At 36.2% G+C, this 19273-nt stretch overlaps 2 protein-coding genes and 1 long non-coding RNA gene across 3 annotated transcripts in view; 1 reads left to right on the forward strand and 2 right to left on the reverse strand.

Moving 5' to 3' along the window:
* The window catches only part of LOC149501040 (uncharacterized), a 173526-nt gene that overhangs the window by 75936 nt on the left and 78317 nt on the right, over positions 1-19273 (reverse strand). The window lies entirely within an intron of this gene.
* LOC149501041 (uncharacterized) lies at positions 5114-8127 on the forward strand. The gene is made up of 2 exons (XR_016324603.1): positions 5114-6031; positions 6500-8127. It is a non-coding gene; the product is annotated as an uncharacterized LOC149501041 (long non-coding RNA).
* The window catches only part of LOC114242066 (uncharacterized), a 111549-nt gene continuing 105318 nt past the window's right edge, over positions 13043-19273 (reverse strand). Inside the window, exons 2-3 of the mRNA XM_028173072.2 lie at positions 17566-18601; positions 13043-16820 (exon numbers count right to left, since the gene is read on the reverse strand). Of these exons, the coding sequence (XP_028028873.2) occupies positions 16321-16820; positions 17566-18592 (1527 nt within the window). The 5' untranslated portion in view covers positions 18593-18601 and the 3' untranslated portion in view covers positions 13043-16320. The remainder of the gene's footprint in view (positions 16821-17565; positions 18602-19273) is intronic.

Raw genomic sequence — 19273 nt, forward strand, 5'->3', positions numbered from 1 at the left:
TTAAATAAAAGTCACCAAATGCTTTTTATAGCACTAAATACGCTTGATTTAACTGTTAATAAACTGAATATTACATTTTTATAGTCTTTTTTAAAAGTGCTGTTGTCTTTTTATTGGTCCAATTTCATTGTTTGTTCCACAACAAATCCACGATTTTGTTTTTATTTTGTTTCTCTCTGCCTTTATCTATCGACAGCAAATGCTGTCGCGAATTAAAAAAAAACTGAGTTCAACATTTTTTTATACGTTTTGTTATTATTGCTGATCCTCCTCCTTGCCTCGGTAATCCTCACTGCTGAGGGTCCTGACCTTCTCTAATAACTTTCTGCTGTATTAACCTGCGAAACTCTTGCCTATCCTCGGCTCGGCCTCGGGATAGCAACGTGGACTGAAGTGTTGAGAGTGGAGCGTATCTGGTCCTATTTAAGTTGTGATACATAAATACTTTGATAAATATTAAGTAAACAATACCCGATTAACACATTTAAATGTATTAAGTCAAAATTGTATACCAGTTCTTCCATATCATTAAAACATTTTTTATGACTTTGTTTCAAACAAGGACAAAGAATTATGTACCCTAATGTTGGACGCGACTGTGTGCGTCTCCTGTAAATGAGGCGAGCCTTATTAAAAATTCAGCACACAGTCCCAGAAATCATGCAAAACTTGGGATCGGACCCCTAATTAATTAGATGCAGGACGCTTACTATTTCAATGCAAAGTATGTCTCGCTGATGTAATGATAATTTACGTTCAAGGCATGACTGCAGAACAATTTGTGAAATAAGGAACTCTCTTAACGCTTTAACACGCCATAATATTTTTCAATAAAAGTAGAAGATATATTTATCTCCTATATATTTATAGAAGATATATTTATAAGCAGATTAGCTCAAGAATCACCTGATGTAAATCTACTAGCAACAAAACTTCTGTTAGTAAATTTCAAAATGAGAATGCCGCATTAAGATATGAAATCAAAGTCATCATTGTATTGTATAACCAGCTTACCAAGCTCTTCGAACCGAGAAGTCTAGGCAAAAATAAGCAGTTTGTTGGTACCCATACGAGCTCATCTTATCACCAGTTACAATAATGAAGTGCCAAAAAATATGTTTTTCCAATCTTAGGTTTACGAAGTACGGCAGTCATAAATAATAATATATATATGGATATAATCTATCCGTGTACTGCCGATTTTCTTTCAATGAGATAAACGCAAGAAGAAAATGGCTATAAGGATGTCATTTATTCTCCATATTAAACGGTTTCCAGCAAGAATATTGTCTTGTGCCATATGAGATCGCATCCCGAACATCTTAAGCAACATTAGTGAACGGTCGATTCGTTCGTTTGTCGTCTACTTTATCTATATATTTATCTATATATAAAAATGATTAGCTGTTCGTTAGTCTCGCTAAAACTCGAGAACGGCTGGACCTATTTGACTAATTTTGGTCTTGAATTATTCGTGGAAGTCCAGAGAAGGTTTAAAAGGTGAAAAAATATGAAAATTCTCGGAATTATATAAAAACAAAAAAAAATGTTTTAACAATTTAAGTTTATTTTATACAAAAGTTTATGTCTTTTATTTATCGATTGAGGCACTACGAAGTCTGCCGGGTCAGCTAGTCTTTAATACAAATGTACGTATGTATATGTGATCCCCATTGCACAGGCTGGAGAAACTCATCATTCTCGGACAAATGGTACTGGTGTACTGGTGGTAGGACTTCTTGTGAGTCCGCGCGGGTAGGTACCACCGCCCTGCCTATTTCTGCCGTGAAGCAGTAATGCGTTTCGGTTTGAAGGGTGGGGCAGCCGTTGTAACTATACTGAGATCTTAGAACTTATATCTCAAGGTGGGTGGCGCATTTACGTTGTAGATGTCCATGGGCTCCAGTAACCACTTAAAACCAGGTGGGTTGTGAGCTCGTCCACGCATCAAAGCAATAAATAAAAAAAATGGAGGAGAAGCGAGCTAGAGGAAGAGCGCCAGCTAGATGGGTGGACCAACTCAAGGAGTTGACTGGAGGCCAGATACAGATACGCATTGAAAGTACTGCCTGCCACCAGTCACATCCGCCCTCGTTCCATTTCTTTCTTTTTGAATCACCTGTCAAGTCTCTGTTTAGTCTATGTCCAGTCGTTGTAAGTCGTATGTTTTGTCAAAGAGATTGCACGCTACGACAATTGAAATAACTGAAACAAAATTAAATCAAAGATACTACTGTGTACAACTCTGAGTAATTCATTGAAAACAGTACTTGAATAGTTTAAAACATTTCCTCTATGCAATCATACAATTTTTATAATTGCTAAAAACCGTATTAAGATACCTTTAAATATCGAGAACGCTTAACAGATTTTTACGTTTTTATAAAATGATAGTAAGTTAGGCAAGTACTGAAGATGCGGCGGATAAAGAACCTACATGATTGGATAAGATCAGTCTACCCATCACAGTTAAGCTTTGGAGCTTAAGCTGTCCCAAATGTATTACATAATTAATAGTCATAGGCAGCACACAAGCGATATAAGAAAAAAAAATCGATTTATTTTTAAAAGATGGCTTTATTTGGGTATTGAACGCGAACACACTCATACAGTATCTGGATTCTCTAATCAAGACAAACGAATAGATCCAAAATATATCACAATTGATAGCAAAGCGATCATGTTTTGTTGATTTATATAAACCCTGTAAAACAAATAATCCTTATGAAGCAACAACAAAAGCACTAAGCGATCACAATACAAATAATTTAGGGATGTGATGAAAAATGGCACAAAAGATTCAACTCGCTATAATGACGACCTCTAACAAAGCAGCGTAACAAACTGAGACAAAGGGGAAAATGGGTCGCCGGTAAATATCCACATTCATATGAAACGCGCCAATGGGTATTTGATGAAAGCCTGATTAAATACCACGTCACACATCGTCTACTTTTAACTGTGTCTTTGCGAATTTTTGTGTGATTTTCTGAACAATTTGATTAACTTTTGTTTAAGGTCAACCGATTTTGAGGGCGAGGTAATTAAATGTATTTGTCTTTAGGTCTATCGTGCATGGAATTGTTTAAGGATAAAGGTTTATCTGGGGAATTTAAGGCGGCTGTCTAAAAAGGTTCGCTGGTTTTGAAAATGAGCACATACCGATTTGGTTTCTATCGTCATTCACATTGATCGATTTGTAACAGTAATTAATCGAATAGAATTAATTCAATAGACATGTCGTGGATAACGACTTTTAGTAATATTAAGACGGTGGTTTTGATTATTATTTTAAAGGATGAAATGTTGTTTTGATAAATATCACAAAATGAAGGGTAGACTCCGTAACGCCACAGTATAAAATGGCGGTACGTGGACAGAATCGTGGCACCGCCCGATTAGCCTCCTCATGTCTCTAGGCAAACTGTATGAGCGTCTGCTCTACAAACGCCTCAGAGACTTCGTCTCATCCAAGGGCATTCTCATCGATGAACAATTCGGATTCCGTACAAATCACTCATGCGTTCAACAGGTGCACCGCCTCACGGAGCACATTCTTGTGGGGCTTAATCGACCAAAACCGTTATACACGGGAGCTCTCTTCTTCGACGTCGCAAAAGCGTTCGACAAAGTCTGGCACAATGGTTTGATTTTCAAACTATTCAACATGGGCGTGCCGGATAGTCTCGTGCTCATCATACGGGACTTCTTGTCGAACCGCTCTTTTCGATATCGAGTCGAGGGAACCCGCTCCTCCCCACGACCTCTCACAGCTGGAGTCCCGCAAGGCTCTGTCCTCTCACCCCTCCTATTTAGCTTATTCGTCAACGATATTCCCCGGTCGCCGCCGACCCATTTATCTTTATTCGCCGACGACACGACTGTTTACTATTCTAGTAGAAATAAGTCCCTAATCACGAAGAAGCTTCAGAGCGCAGCCCTAGCCCTAGGACAGTGGTTCCGAAAATGGCGCATAGACATCAACCCAGCGAAAAGTACTGCGGTGCTATTTCAGAGGCGAAGCTCCACACGGATTTCCTCCCGGATTAGGAGGAGGAATCTCACACCCCCGATTACTCTCTTTAGACAACCCATACCCTGGGCCAGGAAGGTCAAGTACCTGGGCGTTACCCTGGATGCATCGATGACATTCCGCCCGCATATAAAATCAGTCCGTGACCGTGCCGCGTTTATTCTCGGTAGACTCTACCCCATGATTTGTAAGCGGAGTAAAATGTCCCTTCGGAACAAGGTGACACTTTACAAAACTTGCATAAGGCCCGTCATGACTTACGCGAGTGTGGTGTTCGCTCACGCGGCCCGCACACACATAGACACCCTCCAATCCCTACAATCCCGCTTTTGCAGGTTAGCTGTCGGGGCTCCGTGGTTCGTGAGGAACGTTGACCTACACGACGACCTGGGCCTCGAATCAATTCGGAAATACATGAAGTCAGCGTCGGAACGATACTTCGATAAGGCTATGCGTCATGATAATCGCCTTATCGTTGCCGCCGCTGACTACTCCCCGAATCCTGATCATGCAGGAGCCAGTCACCGTCGACGCCCTAGACACGTCCTTACGGATCCATCAGATCCAATAACCTTTGCATTAGATGCCTTCAGCTCTAATACTAGGGGCAGGCTTAGGGACCCCGGTAACCGTACTCGTCGAACTCGACAAAGAGGTCGACGTGCAACCTAACCCATGCATCAGCCCGCTGAGTTTCTCGCCGGATCTTCTCAGCGGGTCGCGATTCCGATCCGGTAGTAGATTCATTCGCGAAACAATTGCTCTTGAGTTGTTAGGTCTCCTTCGGAGGCGCTCGGGCAGTTGTTAGCAAATCCCACCCCTCTTGGCTGAGCCTTTGCTCGCCCACCTGTCCTGGTGAAACTGGAAAGGCCTTCGGGCCACCAGTAAAGTTTCACAATAAAAAAAAAAAAAAAAAAAAAAAAAAAAAAAAAAAAAAAAAAAAAAAAAGTGGCATTCCGTGTCAGGCAGTCATTCCGTCCGTTTCAGTCAGGGAGTCTCTGGCAGTCAGTCAGTCAGTCAGTCGGTCTGTCGGTATATGCAACGAAACTGTCGGTTTACCGGTTTGTCGGTCTGTGTAATAATAATAAAGAGCGATTTGAATCTTTGACATTACAATATGCTAATTGCAAATGCCACTGCTCTATATCAGGTTCTCCACTACCAGACCATTCCAATAGTCAAAATCAATATTCTATTTCTACCTGTAAGCCCGTTGTAAACAATATAATTAAACCTTTGCTTACAACAAACATTATTAAAATATTCAGTGATGAACTAGGGAAAAATATGGGTGTAGCGCTGAATGATCTGTGTTCGGGACAATCTGTCATAAATTATTGTATGCCAGGGGCTTCATGTACCCACATCCTTAATAGAATTTTAAATGTGACTCATTGCCCAAACACAACAATAATTATAATGATTGGGAGAAGGGGAAATGCAGATATAAGAGATATAAAATATCAAATAAATCAATTATTAACACTACAGGTGAAAAAGATCATCATGTTTGCATTTCCATTTATTCAGAGTATGCCAGCGGAAAACAAAATGAGACATAGTATTAATGATTTTATGCAAACAATTTCAAATGTAAATAATTATTATGTCATGACACCATGCAAGTCACAAAATATATTTTACACTATTGACATTAATTGCATGATAAAAAATAAATGTATTAGTATGACAAAACCTAACAAATACTATTTAGGTAGCTACAATTTTAGACAAGTAGCAAACTCGCTACATTATTTTTTACACATTTATCTAGCCATGAATTTGGCTAATCAACCTACTGCTTCTTTTGAGCAGGAAAAAAAGATGACATCTATTAATTTGGAATCCGTTCCAAGCAATTTAAATTAAATACTAAGACAACAGAGTTTACCTCTTGCAGTAAATATGATTTATTTGGACACAGCCCATCAACAAATACTGTTTCTTTGAAAACAACTGTGATCAACCTGGTGCATCAGAACTTACAAGGTTTGATGGGTAAAGAACTTGAAATTGATTTGTTTCTAGATTACAATAAAGTCTACTTTCTATGTGTAACTGAACATTGGCTTAAAAAATATGAATTAAATTGTAATTTTAAAAATCACCAGGTTATGAGTTCCTTCTGCAGAGAGAATGCTATACGAGGAGGCTCTCTTATCATTGTTAATAAAAATTATAAATGTAAGGAACGTAGAGACATTGTGAGCCTCTCTGTGGAACGGATTATTGAAATGGCATGTGTAGAGCTTGAGCAATTCATTGTTGTAAGTGTGTACAGGCCCCCGAATTCGTTATATGATTCTTTTGAAAATATATTGGAACATGTTTTATTAAAGCTTTCTGTTTCTAATAAACATATTTTTATCTGTGGTGATTTTAATATAAATTTATTAGAAAATACAAATGCCACTATTAGATTCAGAACATTGTTAAAATCATATAACCTTAGCAATTTATTTTTAGAGCCCACAAGAAAAACTAGCACATCGGCAACCTGTATAGATAATATTTTCACAAACGTAAAACCTTTGCATAAATATATTATTAATCATTTAAGTTCAGACCACAGTGGACAATTCATATCTTTTAAAATTAAATCTGTTACAGATGTTAATAGTTCAAGAAACCTACAGTTTGTTCCTATTAATATTAGACGTATGGAGAAGTTTAGAGGTAAAGTTTTGGCAAAAATTGCGAATGTTTGTTATAGTGAAGATCCTAATGTTCACTACATGGATTTATTTAATTGCATTAATGATGAATTTAGTGCCATCTTTACTTCTAAAACTCTGATCTTACATAATAAAAGATCATTCAATGAATGGGCGACTGTTGGAATTCACAAAAGTAGGCAGAGATTATATGACCTTTATCATGAAAAATCATATAATCATAATAAGTCATTTCATGAGTATGTCTGTAAATATTCCAAGTTGTTTAAAAAAGTATGTACATTGGCCAAGTCATTGCACTTAGGCAATCTTATAAAAAATGCACCTGACAAAATTAAAATGACTTGGAATATCATTAATAGGGAGACTGGGAATGTCAGAAACAGCAATGCTGAATCAATTTTGAAAATCAATGATAAAATAATAACTTCTCATCAAGAAGTGGCCAGTGCTTTTGAGCGCTACTTTGCTGATATCCCAGCTTCTACTACAAAATCTTTAATTTCATCTCCTACCGTCGCCGAATCATTACTGCAAGATCATGTTGATAAATGCAGTGTTAACTTTAAGTTCACAAATATTGCTATAAAGGACATAATTGATAATTTCAAGCTCATTAATATTAAAAAAACTGGTGATTTATGGGGAATATCAATGAAGGTTATAAAATCCATTATTGATATAATCGCACCTTACCTTGCTACAATATTTAATGACTGTATTGATAGTGGTGTGTTTCCTGATCTAATGAAATATAGTAAAATAATACCTCTGTTTAAATCTGGTAGTACTTTTGACCCCACTAACTTTAGACCCATTTCAGTACTACCAACTTTGAGTAAAATTTTTGAAAAAATTATTTTGGAACAGCTTTTGAACCATTTCTATTCCAATAACCTGCTTCATAACAAACAATATGGATTCACTAGAGGCCGTTCGACTATTGATGCAGGTGTAGATCTTATTAAAAATATTTTTCAGGCTTGGGAGGAATCGCATAATGCCCTTGGGGTATTCTGCGACTTATCTAAAGCTTTTGATTGTGTTGAGCATAATACATTGTTGAGGAAATTACACCATTATGGTATTAGGGGCGTTTCATTAGAACTTATTAAATCTTATTTATCCGGAAGAATCCAAAAGGTAGACGTTAAAGGAAAGAGATCTTCCGGTGTCTTACTTAATATGGGTGTTCCTCAGGGTTCCATATTGGGTCCCTTCTTATTTCTTGTGTATATCAATGATTTACCAAAGTTTATTGAAACCCGTCACGAGGTCGTATTATTCGCTGATGATACATCCTTATTGTTTAAAATTAAACGACAATTGGAAGATTATGACGATGTGAATGATGCTATCTCGCGCGTGGTACATTGGTTTAGTGTTAATAATCTGTTATTAAATAACAAAAAAACAAAATGTATAAAATTTACCACACCTAATGTTAGACAAGTAGACACTAATATCATTGTAAGTGGAGAGACACTGGAGCTTGTTGATTCGACAGTTTTTCTTGGTATAACAGTTGATTCCAGGCTGCAGTGGGGTCCTCACATATGCAAGTTAGCGAATAGACTTAGTTCTGCAGCGTTTGCGGTAAAAAAAATACGAACGTATACTGATGAAGATACGGCACGTCTAGTTTATTTCAGTTATTTTCATAGTGTTATGTCCTATGGCATTTTGCTATGGGGCAATGCTGCCGATGTCGAAACGATTTTCATCCTGCAGAAGAGGGCTATTCGTGCTATTTATAATATGCACCCGAGGGAATCCTTGAGGGACAAGTTTAAGGAAATCAAAATTCTAACTTTAGCGTCCCAATACATTTTTGAAAATTTATTGTACGTGCGTAAAAACATTGTAGAATTCCCCAGTCTGCGATTTGCATAATGTGAACACTAGGAACAAACATAGGCTTGCGTTGCCGGCGGCTCGAATCAAGAAAATAAGCAACTCTTTCAGGGGGCTGGGTGTACAGCTTTTCAACAAGATCCCACAAAACGTTCAACTACTACCTGTTCATAGATTTAAGAAAACTGTCAAGGAACGTTTGTGCAACAAGGCATATTATAAAGTTAAGGATTTTTTACTAGATGGCACTACGTGGGAATGAGGCGTTCGCTCCTGGCCTTTTCATTTTTCATTATTATTATTATTTATTTGAATTGTATTTTTTTGACTTGTTTTTTTGTATACTGTAAATATGTTTTCTTGTTTAAAAAAAAAAGAAAATAGTTGAGAAAATACAAAAAAAAAAGCCCGCTGAGTTTGTTTCGCCGGTTCTTCTCAGGACTGTGGCTTTTTTTGGAACCGGTGGTAGAGTTAACATTTTCTTTTACATTTTGACATTCAACAAGTGTGTTTTTGATGACATCCAAGTTGAAATAAATGATTTTGAATTTGAATTTGAATTTGAATTACCCTGTCATTGTGAAAGTTGTGTGTGTTGAGTTTCAATAATTATTATTCAAAAGGTTTTATTGACTTTTTATAAACTGAGTTCAACCAAAAACGAGTGATGACGGAACCTACCGCTCAGCCATCCCTGACGTGCGCCAACAGACATAATATATATAAAGCACTTAACTAAAGCAGTGATGAAGTAAAAATAGTACACAATAGCATAAAATTTAAAAAAATCTCCCTTTAATGATCTAATATTTTTTTTTTTAAATAGCAGTAAGGTGTGTTTGATATTCTAAAGCTAAATGAATAAATAGAATTTCTGAAAATCTGTATTTTTTGTTAGTTCCTCAGCAAAATTTTAGAGCTAATAACTTATTCATGTCTACTACAGATGTAAAGCAAATCTGTTTGGTCGCTTCAATTATCGAGTCTTTGCAAGTTGTATCCTCACGCTTTCCCTGGAGGCGTTTTGAATGAAAGCACCAGATATGATAATTACACACTTCACTAACATTTTGGCATTTAAGAACGTATACAGAAAAGCATCTTTCAGTACATATGTTATAGCACATAAAAATCCTTATTGTTAGTCGCAAAATAACTCGTAAAAAACTTTTATTATTCGTCATTGTTCTCATGTAAATTAGGTATTAAAAGCTAGTTTCTTGAACTTTACTGAGCTGTAGTGTTTATCTAAAGTCATGCAATTTGTGTATACATGAGTATTCAAAAAAGTGGGGGCAAAATCCTGATCGTAAGATCCGTTATCTTAGAGTTTCAGTACTCTCTCGCCAGTTAAAGCCAGATAATCTGAAGAAAGTGCCTATTCCAGTCGAGAAGTGTTCACGCGCTCAAGTTCGAAGTCAAGGACACTCGGTAAGTAACACAACTGAGGCATCAACTTCATGGCTTAGAGTAGCAACGGGCTCATGTTGTTTATCACAGGCTTCTGTTCTATGATATCGTGAGCACATTTTATTTGCAGAAGAAGAGGGGTCGTCGTACTCCCTTACGGGGGCGCAGGGTGGGCTTCAGGGCGAACCCTATTGCCCGGGCATGGGCATCCCTGCCATTTGGACAGGGGTGATGCAGAAAGAAATAGGCGAGGTTCGGTATGTGTGCACGGTGCAATTACGTGTACATATACATATCGACGCTTGAAAGGCAAACGTGACTAAGCGACAATAACTGCTTTGTACATAAATGATAGGCAATAACCATATTCGATGCGCAAAAAAATATATTTATAGGTCTATTAAAATCATTCCAATCCAACAGCTAGATTCGTTAAAATAGAATTTTTTTCAGGTATTCAACTTTTTCAGGTATTTCAACTTTAAATTAGTCTACTGTAAAGTTCACGCGTTGTCGCTTAGTCACGTTTGCCTTTCAAGCGTCGATATGTATATTTAATATGGAAGCTTGATGAGGAATGGCGTCCACCTGGAACCCTCTCGTAGAGTAAAGCTGTCATCTGCTTCTCTTCTCTGTTTCATTTGCAGATAAAAATCTGCTGTAGTTTTCAGTTTGCTCAGGAAGCCCACCACCATCATTCCTCATAAGCGGAGTGAATTGATTATTAAAATCGAAACGATTTAGTAATAAAATTTTAAAACTGTAGAATACACTAACGATTCTGAAGGTTTTGATTAGTTTTAATGATCGGGCAGTTAAAATTTTAATTGTATCACGAACTCACTGAACCAATTTTAATTAAATTGTTCGATCGGGTCTCGATTATCGGTTCTAAACGAATGACAATCGCAGAAGTCGTTTAACTACTTGAATTTGTTTCAGAGTTTTTATTCTGCTAATCGACTTTAAAATTGGTCCATAACATAATATTTTTTTACCAGAACGATTGAATTATCGAGTCAAGTCTGTCTGGATTCTATATGTCTGTGGATGTTTTTGGCGCTGTCGAAGTCAGGCCATCCTATGCCATACTCCATACTTTTACTGGTGGTAGGACCTGAGTCAGCACACGTAGGTACCACCATCCCGCATATTTCTGCTGTGAAGCAGTAATGCGTTTCGGTTTGAAGGGTGGGGCAACCGTTGTGAGTATACTGAGGCCTTAGAATCTCAAGGTGAGTGGCGCATTTACGTTGTAAATGTCCATGGGCTCCAGTAATCACTTAACACCAAATGGGTTGTGAGCTCGTCCACCCAACTAAGCAATAAAAAATAAAACTTAGTAATTGTCACCGCTGATATACATTACGGCGGATGAATGTCGGATATAGAATTTATATGAAAATGCGATATTTTAACTACAGCGGCCCGTATACACGATTGACTCTGACAAAAGATCAAAACAAATTTACCTTATTACCTCTCCTAAGCTCAATCCAAAATCAGCTCCAAATATACCTCTTAGTATGTATAAAGCTATAAATGCGTCAGACCCAGTGAGCACACATCTTTACCTATGAGACCCTCGGCTAATTAAAACGGTATTAAAGTTTACTCACTCGGGTGCTGTAAAAACTTTCCTCGCTCGCGTTATGGAGGCTAATAAGGTGTGAAAAATCTCATCTCTAGAGGATGTGGGGTAATGGTTATTTAAAGATGTACGTAATGTTTATAATTCAAGGTAATTGAGGGCTCGTGGCACCTGTTCCGAAATAAAATTAGAAATTAGAATGTAAAATCTACTTTAAAATTAATTACTTTGTATACTTATTACATCGCTCGTAGAGGCCCCGATAACTTGGAGAAGCTGATGGTAGTTGGTCAGGTTGACGGGAGAAGATCACGCGGACGCTCACTTATCCGCTGGTCTGATCTGGTTAAGACGCTCACCGGCCTACCAATAACCGAGGCTATAAAGACCGTCGAGGACAGGAAGACGTGGGGAAGCATTGTGCATCGAGTGGTCCACATTTTAGATTAGACACGACCTTCAGTAATGAAGACGGTCTCTTCTTAGACCAGAAGAAGAAGACAGAAGATATTTATTACCATACCACTTTAGCATGCCTAGGGTGTGGTTCTTATGTCGTTTATTACTCGAATAGTGAATATATATAACTATTTTACGTGATCAAGGTTTCCGCTTAACAATCAGAAGATATACAATCTAGCCTCTAACAGTTTTGCTTATAGCTCATGCATACACATCTTAAAAAATATTTTCCCTTGTTATTCTGTCTAATTAGAAGAAAGTAGCGGATAACGCGATAGAATCGATAGCTCAGAACAAAGAAATATGGTATGGCAGTCTTAGTATTCCAGATGCAGGGACACGTTATAGCAATAAAAACACACAACTTCTTTTAGCGTTAGATTTCAAATACTGCTGATAAAGATTTAGAAGGCAATAAAAATATATGCCGATATTAGTCGTAGCTTACTTATTATAATACAAACCTCTTCTTTTGTCGTCATGGCCTAAAGGATAAGACGTCCGGTGCATTCGTATGAAGCGATGCACCGGTGTTCGAATCCCGCAGGCGGGTACCAATTTTTCTAATGAAATACGTACTCAACAAATGTTCACGATTTACTTCCATGGTGAAGGAATAACATCGTGTAATAAAAATCAAACCCGCAAAATTATAATTTGCGTAATCACTGGTGGTAGGACCTCTTGGGAGTCCGCACGGGTAGGTACCACCACTCCGCCTATTTCCGCCGTGAAGCAGTAATGCGTTTCGGTTCGAAGGGTGGGGTAGCCGTTGTAACTATACTGAGACCTTAGAACTTATATCTCGAGGTGGGTGGCACATTTACGTTGTAGATGTCTATGGGCTCCAGTAACAACATAACATCAGGTGGGCTGTGAGCTCGTCCATCCATCTAAGCAATAAAAAAAAAAAATTTTTTTTACATTAGATTCACCATGTCTTTTGAAAAGTCCTTTTCGTTTCCATGAATAAAACAAAATCTCAAACATCAACCTTTAATGAAATTGTTTTTAAATTAATAATGTATTAGAATTTACAAACTTTTCTTTTTTATTTACACTTACCAATTTTAATATTTATTGATATCTTAATTATTACTAATATTTACTTATAGTAAATCGAGTTTGAAATTTGTAATGATTTTGGAATTTTTATTTGAATGATGAATTATTTATTGTAATTGAGAAAGAATTTCAAAATCATTAAATCAATAAGCTAAATACTTATTTACTAATTATAAAAAAAATTAAAGCTATTTTTTCAAATGTCACACAAGAGTTAAATTCAAATTCAAGTTATCCATCAAGATTTATTATTACTAGATGATGACAGAGCTTTGCTCGGTTTTTTTTTAATAACGCCATCTTCTTGTGTCTTTAAAGCGGTTAGTTGCCCTCAATTAAGAAAAATAGTATTATTATTCGCCAATAGATGTCGGGAAGAGTTGATTATTGAAAACAGGAATAAAACAACATTTTCTGAAAATAAATCGTAGCTAGATCGATTTATCGCCCCCAAAATCCCCTGTATACTAAATTTTATGAAAATCGTTGGAGCCGTTTCCGAGATTCATATTATATATATATACATATTAATATACAAGAATTGCTCGTTTAAAGGTATAAGATTTACACAACTCACAACCCACATGGTGCTAATTACAAAGTGTCGGAATATAAATGTGAAACAATGTGTTTTACACTATTGAATAAATGTACCAATCTCGTGTGACTATTGAAAAAAAATTTTTTGTTATTTTCAACAAATGTCAGTTTCATTTTATACTTGTGCAAACGCATTGTTGAAAGATTTAATTAGCATGTAATACGATGTTTAATTTTGTTCTGTTTTGGACATTTCAGCGCTGTTACAGAAACCGCGGAAATCGAGGTGAGATCTCGTCAAATTAAAACGCGTATTCAAATTAGTTGTCTTATGTATATGGTGAGTTGTCTTATGTCCTAAAAAATACTTTATTTTTTTAAATTTTAAAACTAAGGCAATTCAATTAACAAAGTAATTCGTAAATTCATCAAAAGATCTTTTAAATAAATTAACTTAAATTTGTTATTTAAAGATACTGATGTGCCGCATTATATCTGGATGATTACCAGTTTTCGACCCTAAATGCCCAACTTGAGGCTTGAGGTTGAACTCTCAGTTTTATTTTAATCACGACTATCCATTAGATAGAAAGGTTGGAATATTCCATGGCAGGAATAGGTAGAATGGAAGTAATTTTACGTGCTAGCTCACAACACATCCTGCCATGAGTAATGTGTTTACCATTCACGCCTGCAAGCTTCGCTCATGCGAATGACTGGACGCTTTATATAATTATTAGCGTTAGAATAGAAGCAAGTAACGATACAAATTTTGGATTACCGTTAGAGGCGAAGGAACTTACAGCCCATCAAACAGAGAAGTCACTTGGCTGAGCACAACTTCATTTCACGTGTCACAAGCTAAAACGATATTACCAGTCACAAAAGCAATAGGTGTTTAGATCAAAGTGAAAAATATTAAAACTAGCTGACCCGGCAGACTTCGTAGTGCCTCAATCGAGAAATAAAAGACCTAAACTTTTGTTTAAAATAAACTTAAAACAAACAAAAGGAATCCGTCCGACGGGGGACACATCAAAGGAAAAAGGAAAAAAGATATTGTTATTTTTATTTAATTCCGAGCATTTTCATATTTATCTTCCTCTTATCCTTTTAAACCTTCCCTGGACTTCCACAAACAATTCAAGACCAAAATTAGCCAAATCGGTCCAGCCGTTCTCGAGTTTTAGCGAGACTAATGAACAGCAATTCATTTTTATATATATATATATATAAGTATAGATTACGAGATTTAGTTCTGAATAAATAATTCCAAGAAAACGTGAACGATTATTGTGGCGAAACTTAGGGCAGGTCTATGTCCAACTGTGGAAGTAGGTGGGCTGAACAAAAAAAGCTACAACAAATTACCTGTAGTTACTGCGAGTACATAAAGACAACTACAACTGATCAATAGCGCTTTTAAAATATAATATAAATAAAATCCATAATCTATTTATTTTTAATTAAAATTACTTTAAAAAACTATTTTAGTTTGTCACGTCATAGGTGTCCTGTTGTTTATTATTGCTCATTACTGTCGCACAGGGCCAAGGTTTGTCCTTGTGCCACACTGCTGCTTACAATGCAAATGAGTGTTTCATATTTAGCGATAATCTTTGCGTAGTGCGGTAAACTATGTACCTACAGTCCACGCTCAACAGACCACATCGTGGGGCATTGCATCACGACCTAAATATAAAATAAGTGAAATTGGCAACATTCCAAAAGCAAGCATTAGTTGTAAATGCTTTTAACGTTCCGATTTTTATTGGTTTTATGGCAAAAAATAGAGCCATTCAACGGGACTTCCACAGATCCGAGAGTCTAAAAGATTAATGTTAGTTGTGTGTTATTGGGTGCGGTATTATGTGGAGAACTCAGCGAGCTTATTCGGCACCGCTGCTTATACCATTTACAGAATTACTGTGACGTTTCTGACAGAAAATACCGATGGACACTACCTATGGACACACTTACTTCTTTTATTTATGATACCTGAAAGGTATTGAAAATTGTAATCATTGTAAACTATTAAGATATCGTTGATATAAATTTGCAAACTTTCGATTTCTTTTTGGTTTTTAATGAGCAGTGACTAGCTAGCTAGCTTGAGCTAGCTTCTTAGTCATTTAAATGGCAGATTTGAACTAGAGCATTATTGTTAAGGCGTTCAGGGTTAGTTAGCTGAACGTTTTTCTTTTGTACAAAACTTAAATAAGATTTTCCATCAAATTATACTAACAACAACATAATTAATACATTACAGAAACTGTCATACTGAGATGTCCTAACATAGGATTATGACTAGCGGTGAAAAAATCTAAGTTTATTTATTTACATCAAATTATTTACATTAATATTATATAAATTATTATCTAAGACATTTTACATTGTACCCTTACTAATTTATTTTAATAAAATATTTGTAATTTAACAACAACATGCGTGAAAAACAAAACGTTTGAGAAAGTATTACTTTCAGAATGTTTTCTTTTGTTTTATTTAAAAATACTTACTTAAATTATATCACATTTTTACAATTACACCTAACATTTATATTATTCATAAGTCCATAGAATTCGAAGTAGAAAATGTAACTGGGGCAATGTCCTTCCGCAAAAATGTATAATTACAACAATATAAACTAAAATTACTTAAAGTAAGTAAAAGTAATTATTGTCCAGATATTAAAAACAAATTGATAATAATATAAATACGGAGTGTATGAACAAGAGCTGTTTGTTCATTAATAGTCTAGTCGAGGTTGATTGTATTAAATTCCTGTAATCTTTGGCCTCGTTTTGTGAAGGATACGTGTAAGTACGGTCGGTGACGCTTTTCACGTCTTGAGGGCAGGGGAGCGTCTCCACCGGTATCTGTAAAAGAGTCCTCTCATCGTCTTCTTTAACAGATTTAGGTTCATCAACATAAGTGTCTTCCGTTTCATCTTGAACAAAATCATCTGGATTATCCGAATAATCTTTCATTTCACTTTTGACGTCGACTTCGTACAAATCGTTTGAGCCGATAATATTCCTTTCGAAATAAGTAAAGTGTGAACTCAAAGATGGGTCGCCCGTGAATTTGCAAACGAAATTCTCGAGTGAGGTTCGTACTTTGACGCTCTTCGCCTCGTGACGTAGTTTATGCATCCATGCGAGATGGCAGTCGCACGCTAGCTTATTCCCTGTAACAATCGGAGCTTTAATTAATCCCCCAATTGAATAAATGAATAAAGGTGGTGAACGGCTACAGAGACTAATTGATTCTTATTCAATAATTTAAATTCTATGGTGACGTGCAGAATTTGAATTGCGTTTGAATTTCGGAATGGTCTTTGTTAATTCGTTTTTTAGTGAACAGATAAATCCATGAATGAAGTTTGAGGATCTTTCGATCGTTTAGGAAACATTTTTCCAATTTAACTGAAGACCCTTTTAGTAAAAGAAATAAAAGGTTTAAACCCTTTCTTGGATACATCTTTGAATAGCAATATTGAGAGATTAGACTTCGCCACAACCTTTAAACTCTTAATTTGTTATTTTTATTCGAGTTTATAATATACTAGCGACCCGCCCTCGCTTCGCTTCGGAAACATTAAAACACACATGAAACACAAAAAAAAAAAAAAAAAAAAAATTAAAAAAAGTAGCCTATGTTCATCAGGGACAATGTCGGCTTCTAATGGAAAAAGAATTTTTCAAATCGGTCCAGTAGTTTCGGAGCCTATTCGAAACAAACAAACAAACAAATCTTTCCTCTTTATAATATTAGTATAGATATAGATTCATTTGATTGAAAACCCTAAAGGATTAAAAGTTAACAAAAATACCAAATAGGATTTTTGTAAAACTTCATTATGTGCATAACTTTTATTATATAACAGAAAAAAAAAAAAAACTAAAGCATCTTTCACATAGTTTCTTACGTACCTTTCAAATATATGTAGCTATTCTGATTCTTCAAATTATCATAAATGGGCCTTAGATTATCAAACGTGAACCTTTTAAGCTTGTTATGCCGCAGGTCTAGTGCTGACAACCCCCTGACGCCTTCAAAGAGTCCATCAGCAAGTGTCACAAGCTTGTTATGACTCAGGCTCAACTTCCGCAATTGCGATAACCCGTCAAAAGTCCTCTGAGCCAAGATATAAATCTCATTATAATCTAACAACAACGACTGTAAGTTCCATAATTCCGTAAACGTGAATGAATTTAGGACTGTCAGTTTGTTTCTCCTTAAATCTAAACGCTTCAGGTTGGCCAGGCCGTCGAAGCATTCCTTCTTCAGTTCGCTCACGTTGTTTCTGTCCAGTTCTAAGTCTGCAAGATTGACTAGATGTTTGAAAGCGCCATCATGTATGACACTTATGTTATTACTTGTCAGATACAGCTTCTGAAGAGACGGAAGCTCATAAAACGTCTCCGAAGCCAATTCGTTTATCCTGTTCTCATCTAAAGTGAGTACAGTCAAATTTGGCAGGTTGTAAAATGAATGCTTACTCAAGATCACAATTTGGTTCTTGGTCATGGTTATTTCGTTGACTGATGTCATGTTGACAAAAGTGTAGCTGTCTATTTTTCTTATTGAGCTGTATTTTATGGCGAATTGCTTAATTTTCCTTAAATACCTGAATACTTTGGACGGTACAAAATCCAAACCACCGTCTGCTCTTACATTGAACGCTAGGACCTCAACGTTTGACTGAGAAATGAAACTCGGCCAAAGTGGATCCGATTTCTCTATACCGCCATTGAAGACCCAGCATTCTGTTTTGATAGCTTCATTTATCTCTTGACTATATTCGCAATAGCAATGGACCTTAGAATCACGATCGCTTATGTCACAGATGTTGGTCGCTGGTGGGGTTTTGTCTTTCTGCTTCCTTCTGTTGGCGTCCATTGCTTCTATTGCGAAAAGCAACAGTAGCAGGGTAGCGGGTACCTTATGCGCCCGCATACCTCCCACCTGCAAAAGACAAAAGTAAAGTTTATTCCAAATAGAAATGCACTCGTGGTCCTACGGCATTTGTGTTATCTTCTCTATGATAAATTGCCTATAATTATGCCCTTTTTCACTGACGTTAAACATAGACGAAGATAAAGCCTATCTGATGGTAAGTAAGCCGATGCCTATGTCTATGAGCGACGATTCGCTCATAGACATCAGATATATTATTGGCACAAACAAGCCATTTCCTATCATTAAAAACTGCCTTGCTACGTATCACTAGTTTAGCTTTATTCTTGAATAATGTAGCGTATGCAACGTGAGCTTTAAGTGCACATATTTATAGGTTATTGTATATTTGATCAAAATTTTCAATGTCTTGTATTGATTTTTCTATTGCCGGTAAGTCAAATGTCGTTAGAGGCCATGGTTGAATAAAATTCGTAATGTATTATGAATGTTTAGTTCCACATAAAAAGTCTTCAGAGCTGTGAATATTTTGATACTTTATACTTTACAAGAGCAAATTAATCTGACCCATAAATAATAGTATATGTAATTAGTGATCCAATTTAATTTACAATTTTCATTGTGATATTCTTCATTGGTGCTAATCATAAAAATACGATATCCAAGTTTTTTTTAATTTTTATTTGTTTATTTGGAAGAGTTCACGGCCCACCTGGAGTT

The sequence above is a fragment of the Bombyx mandarina genome, chromosome 18 (assembly GCF_030267445.1).
Source record: "Bombyx mandarina strain Sakado chromosome 18, ASM3026744v2".
Lineage (NCBI taxonomy): Eukaryota > Metazoa > Arthropoda > Insecta > Lepidoptera > Bombycidae > Bombyx > Bombyx mandarina.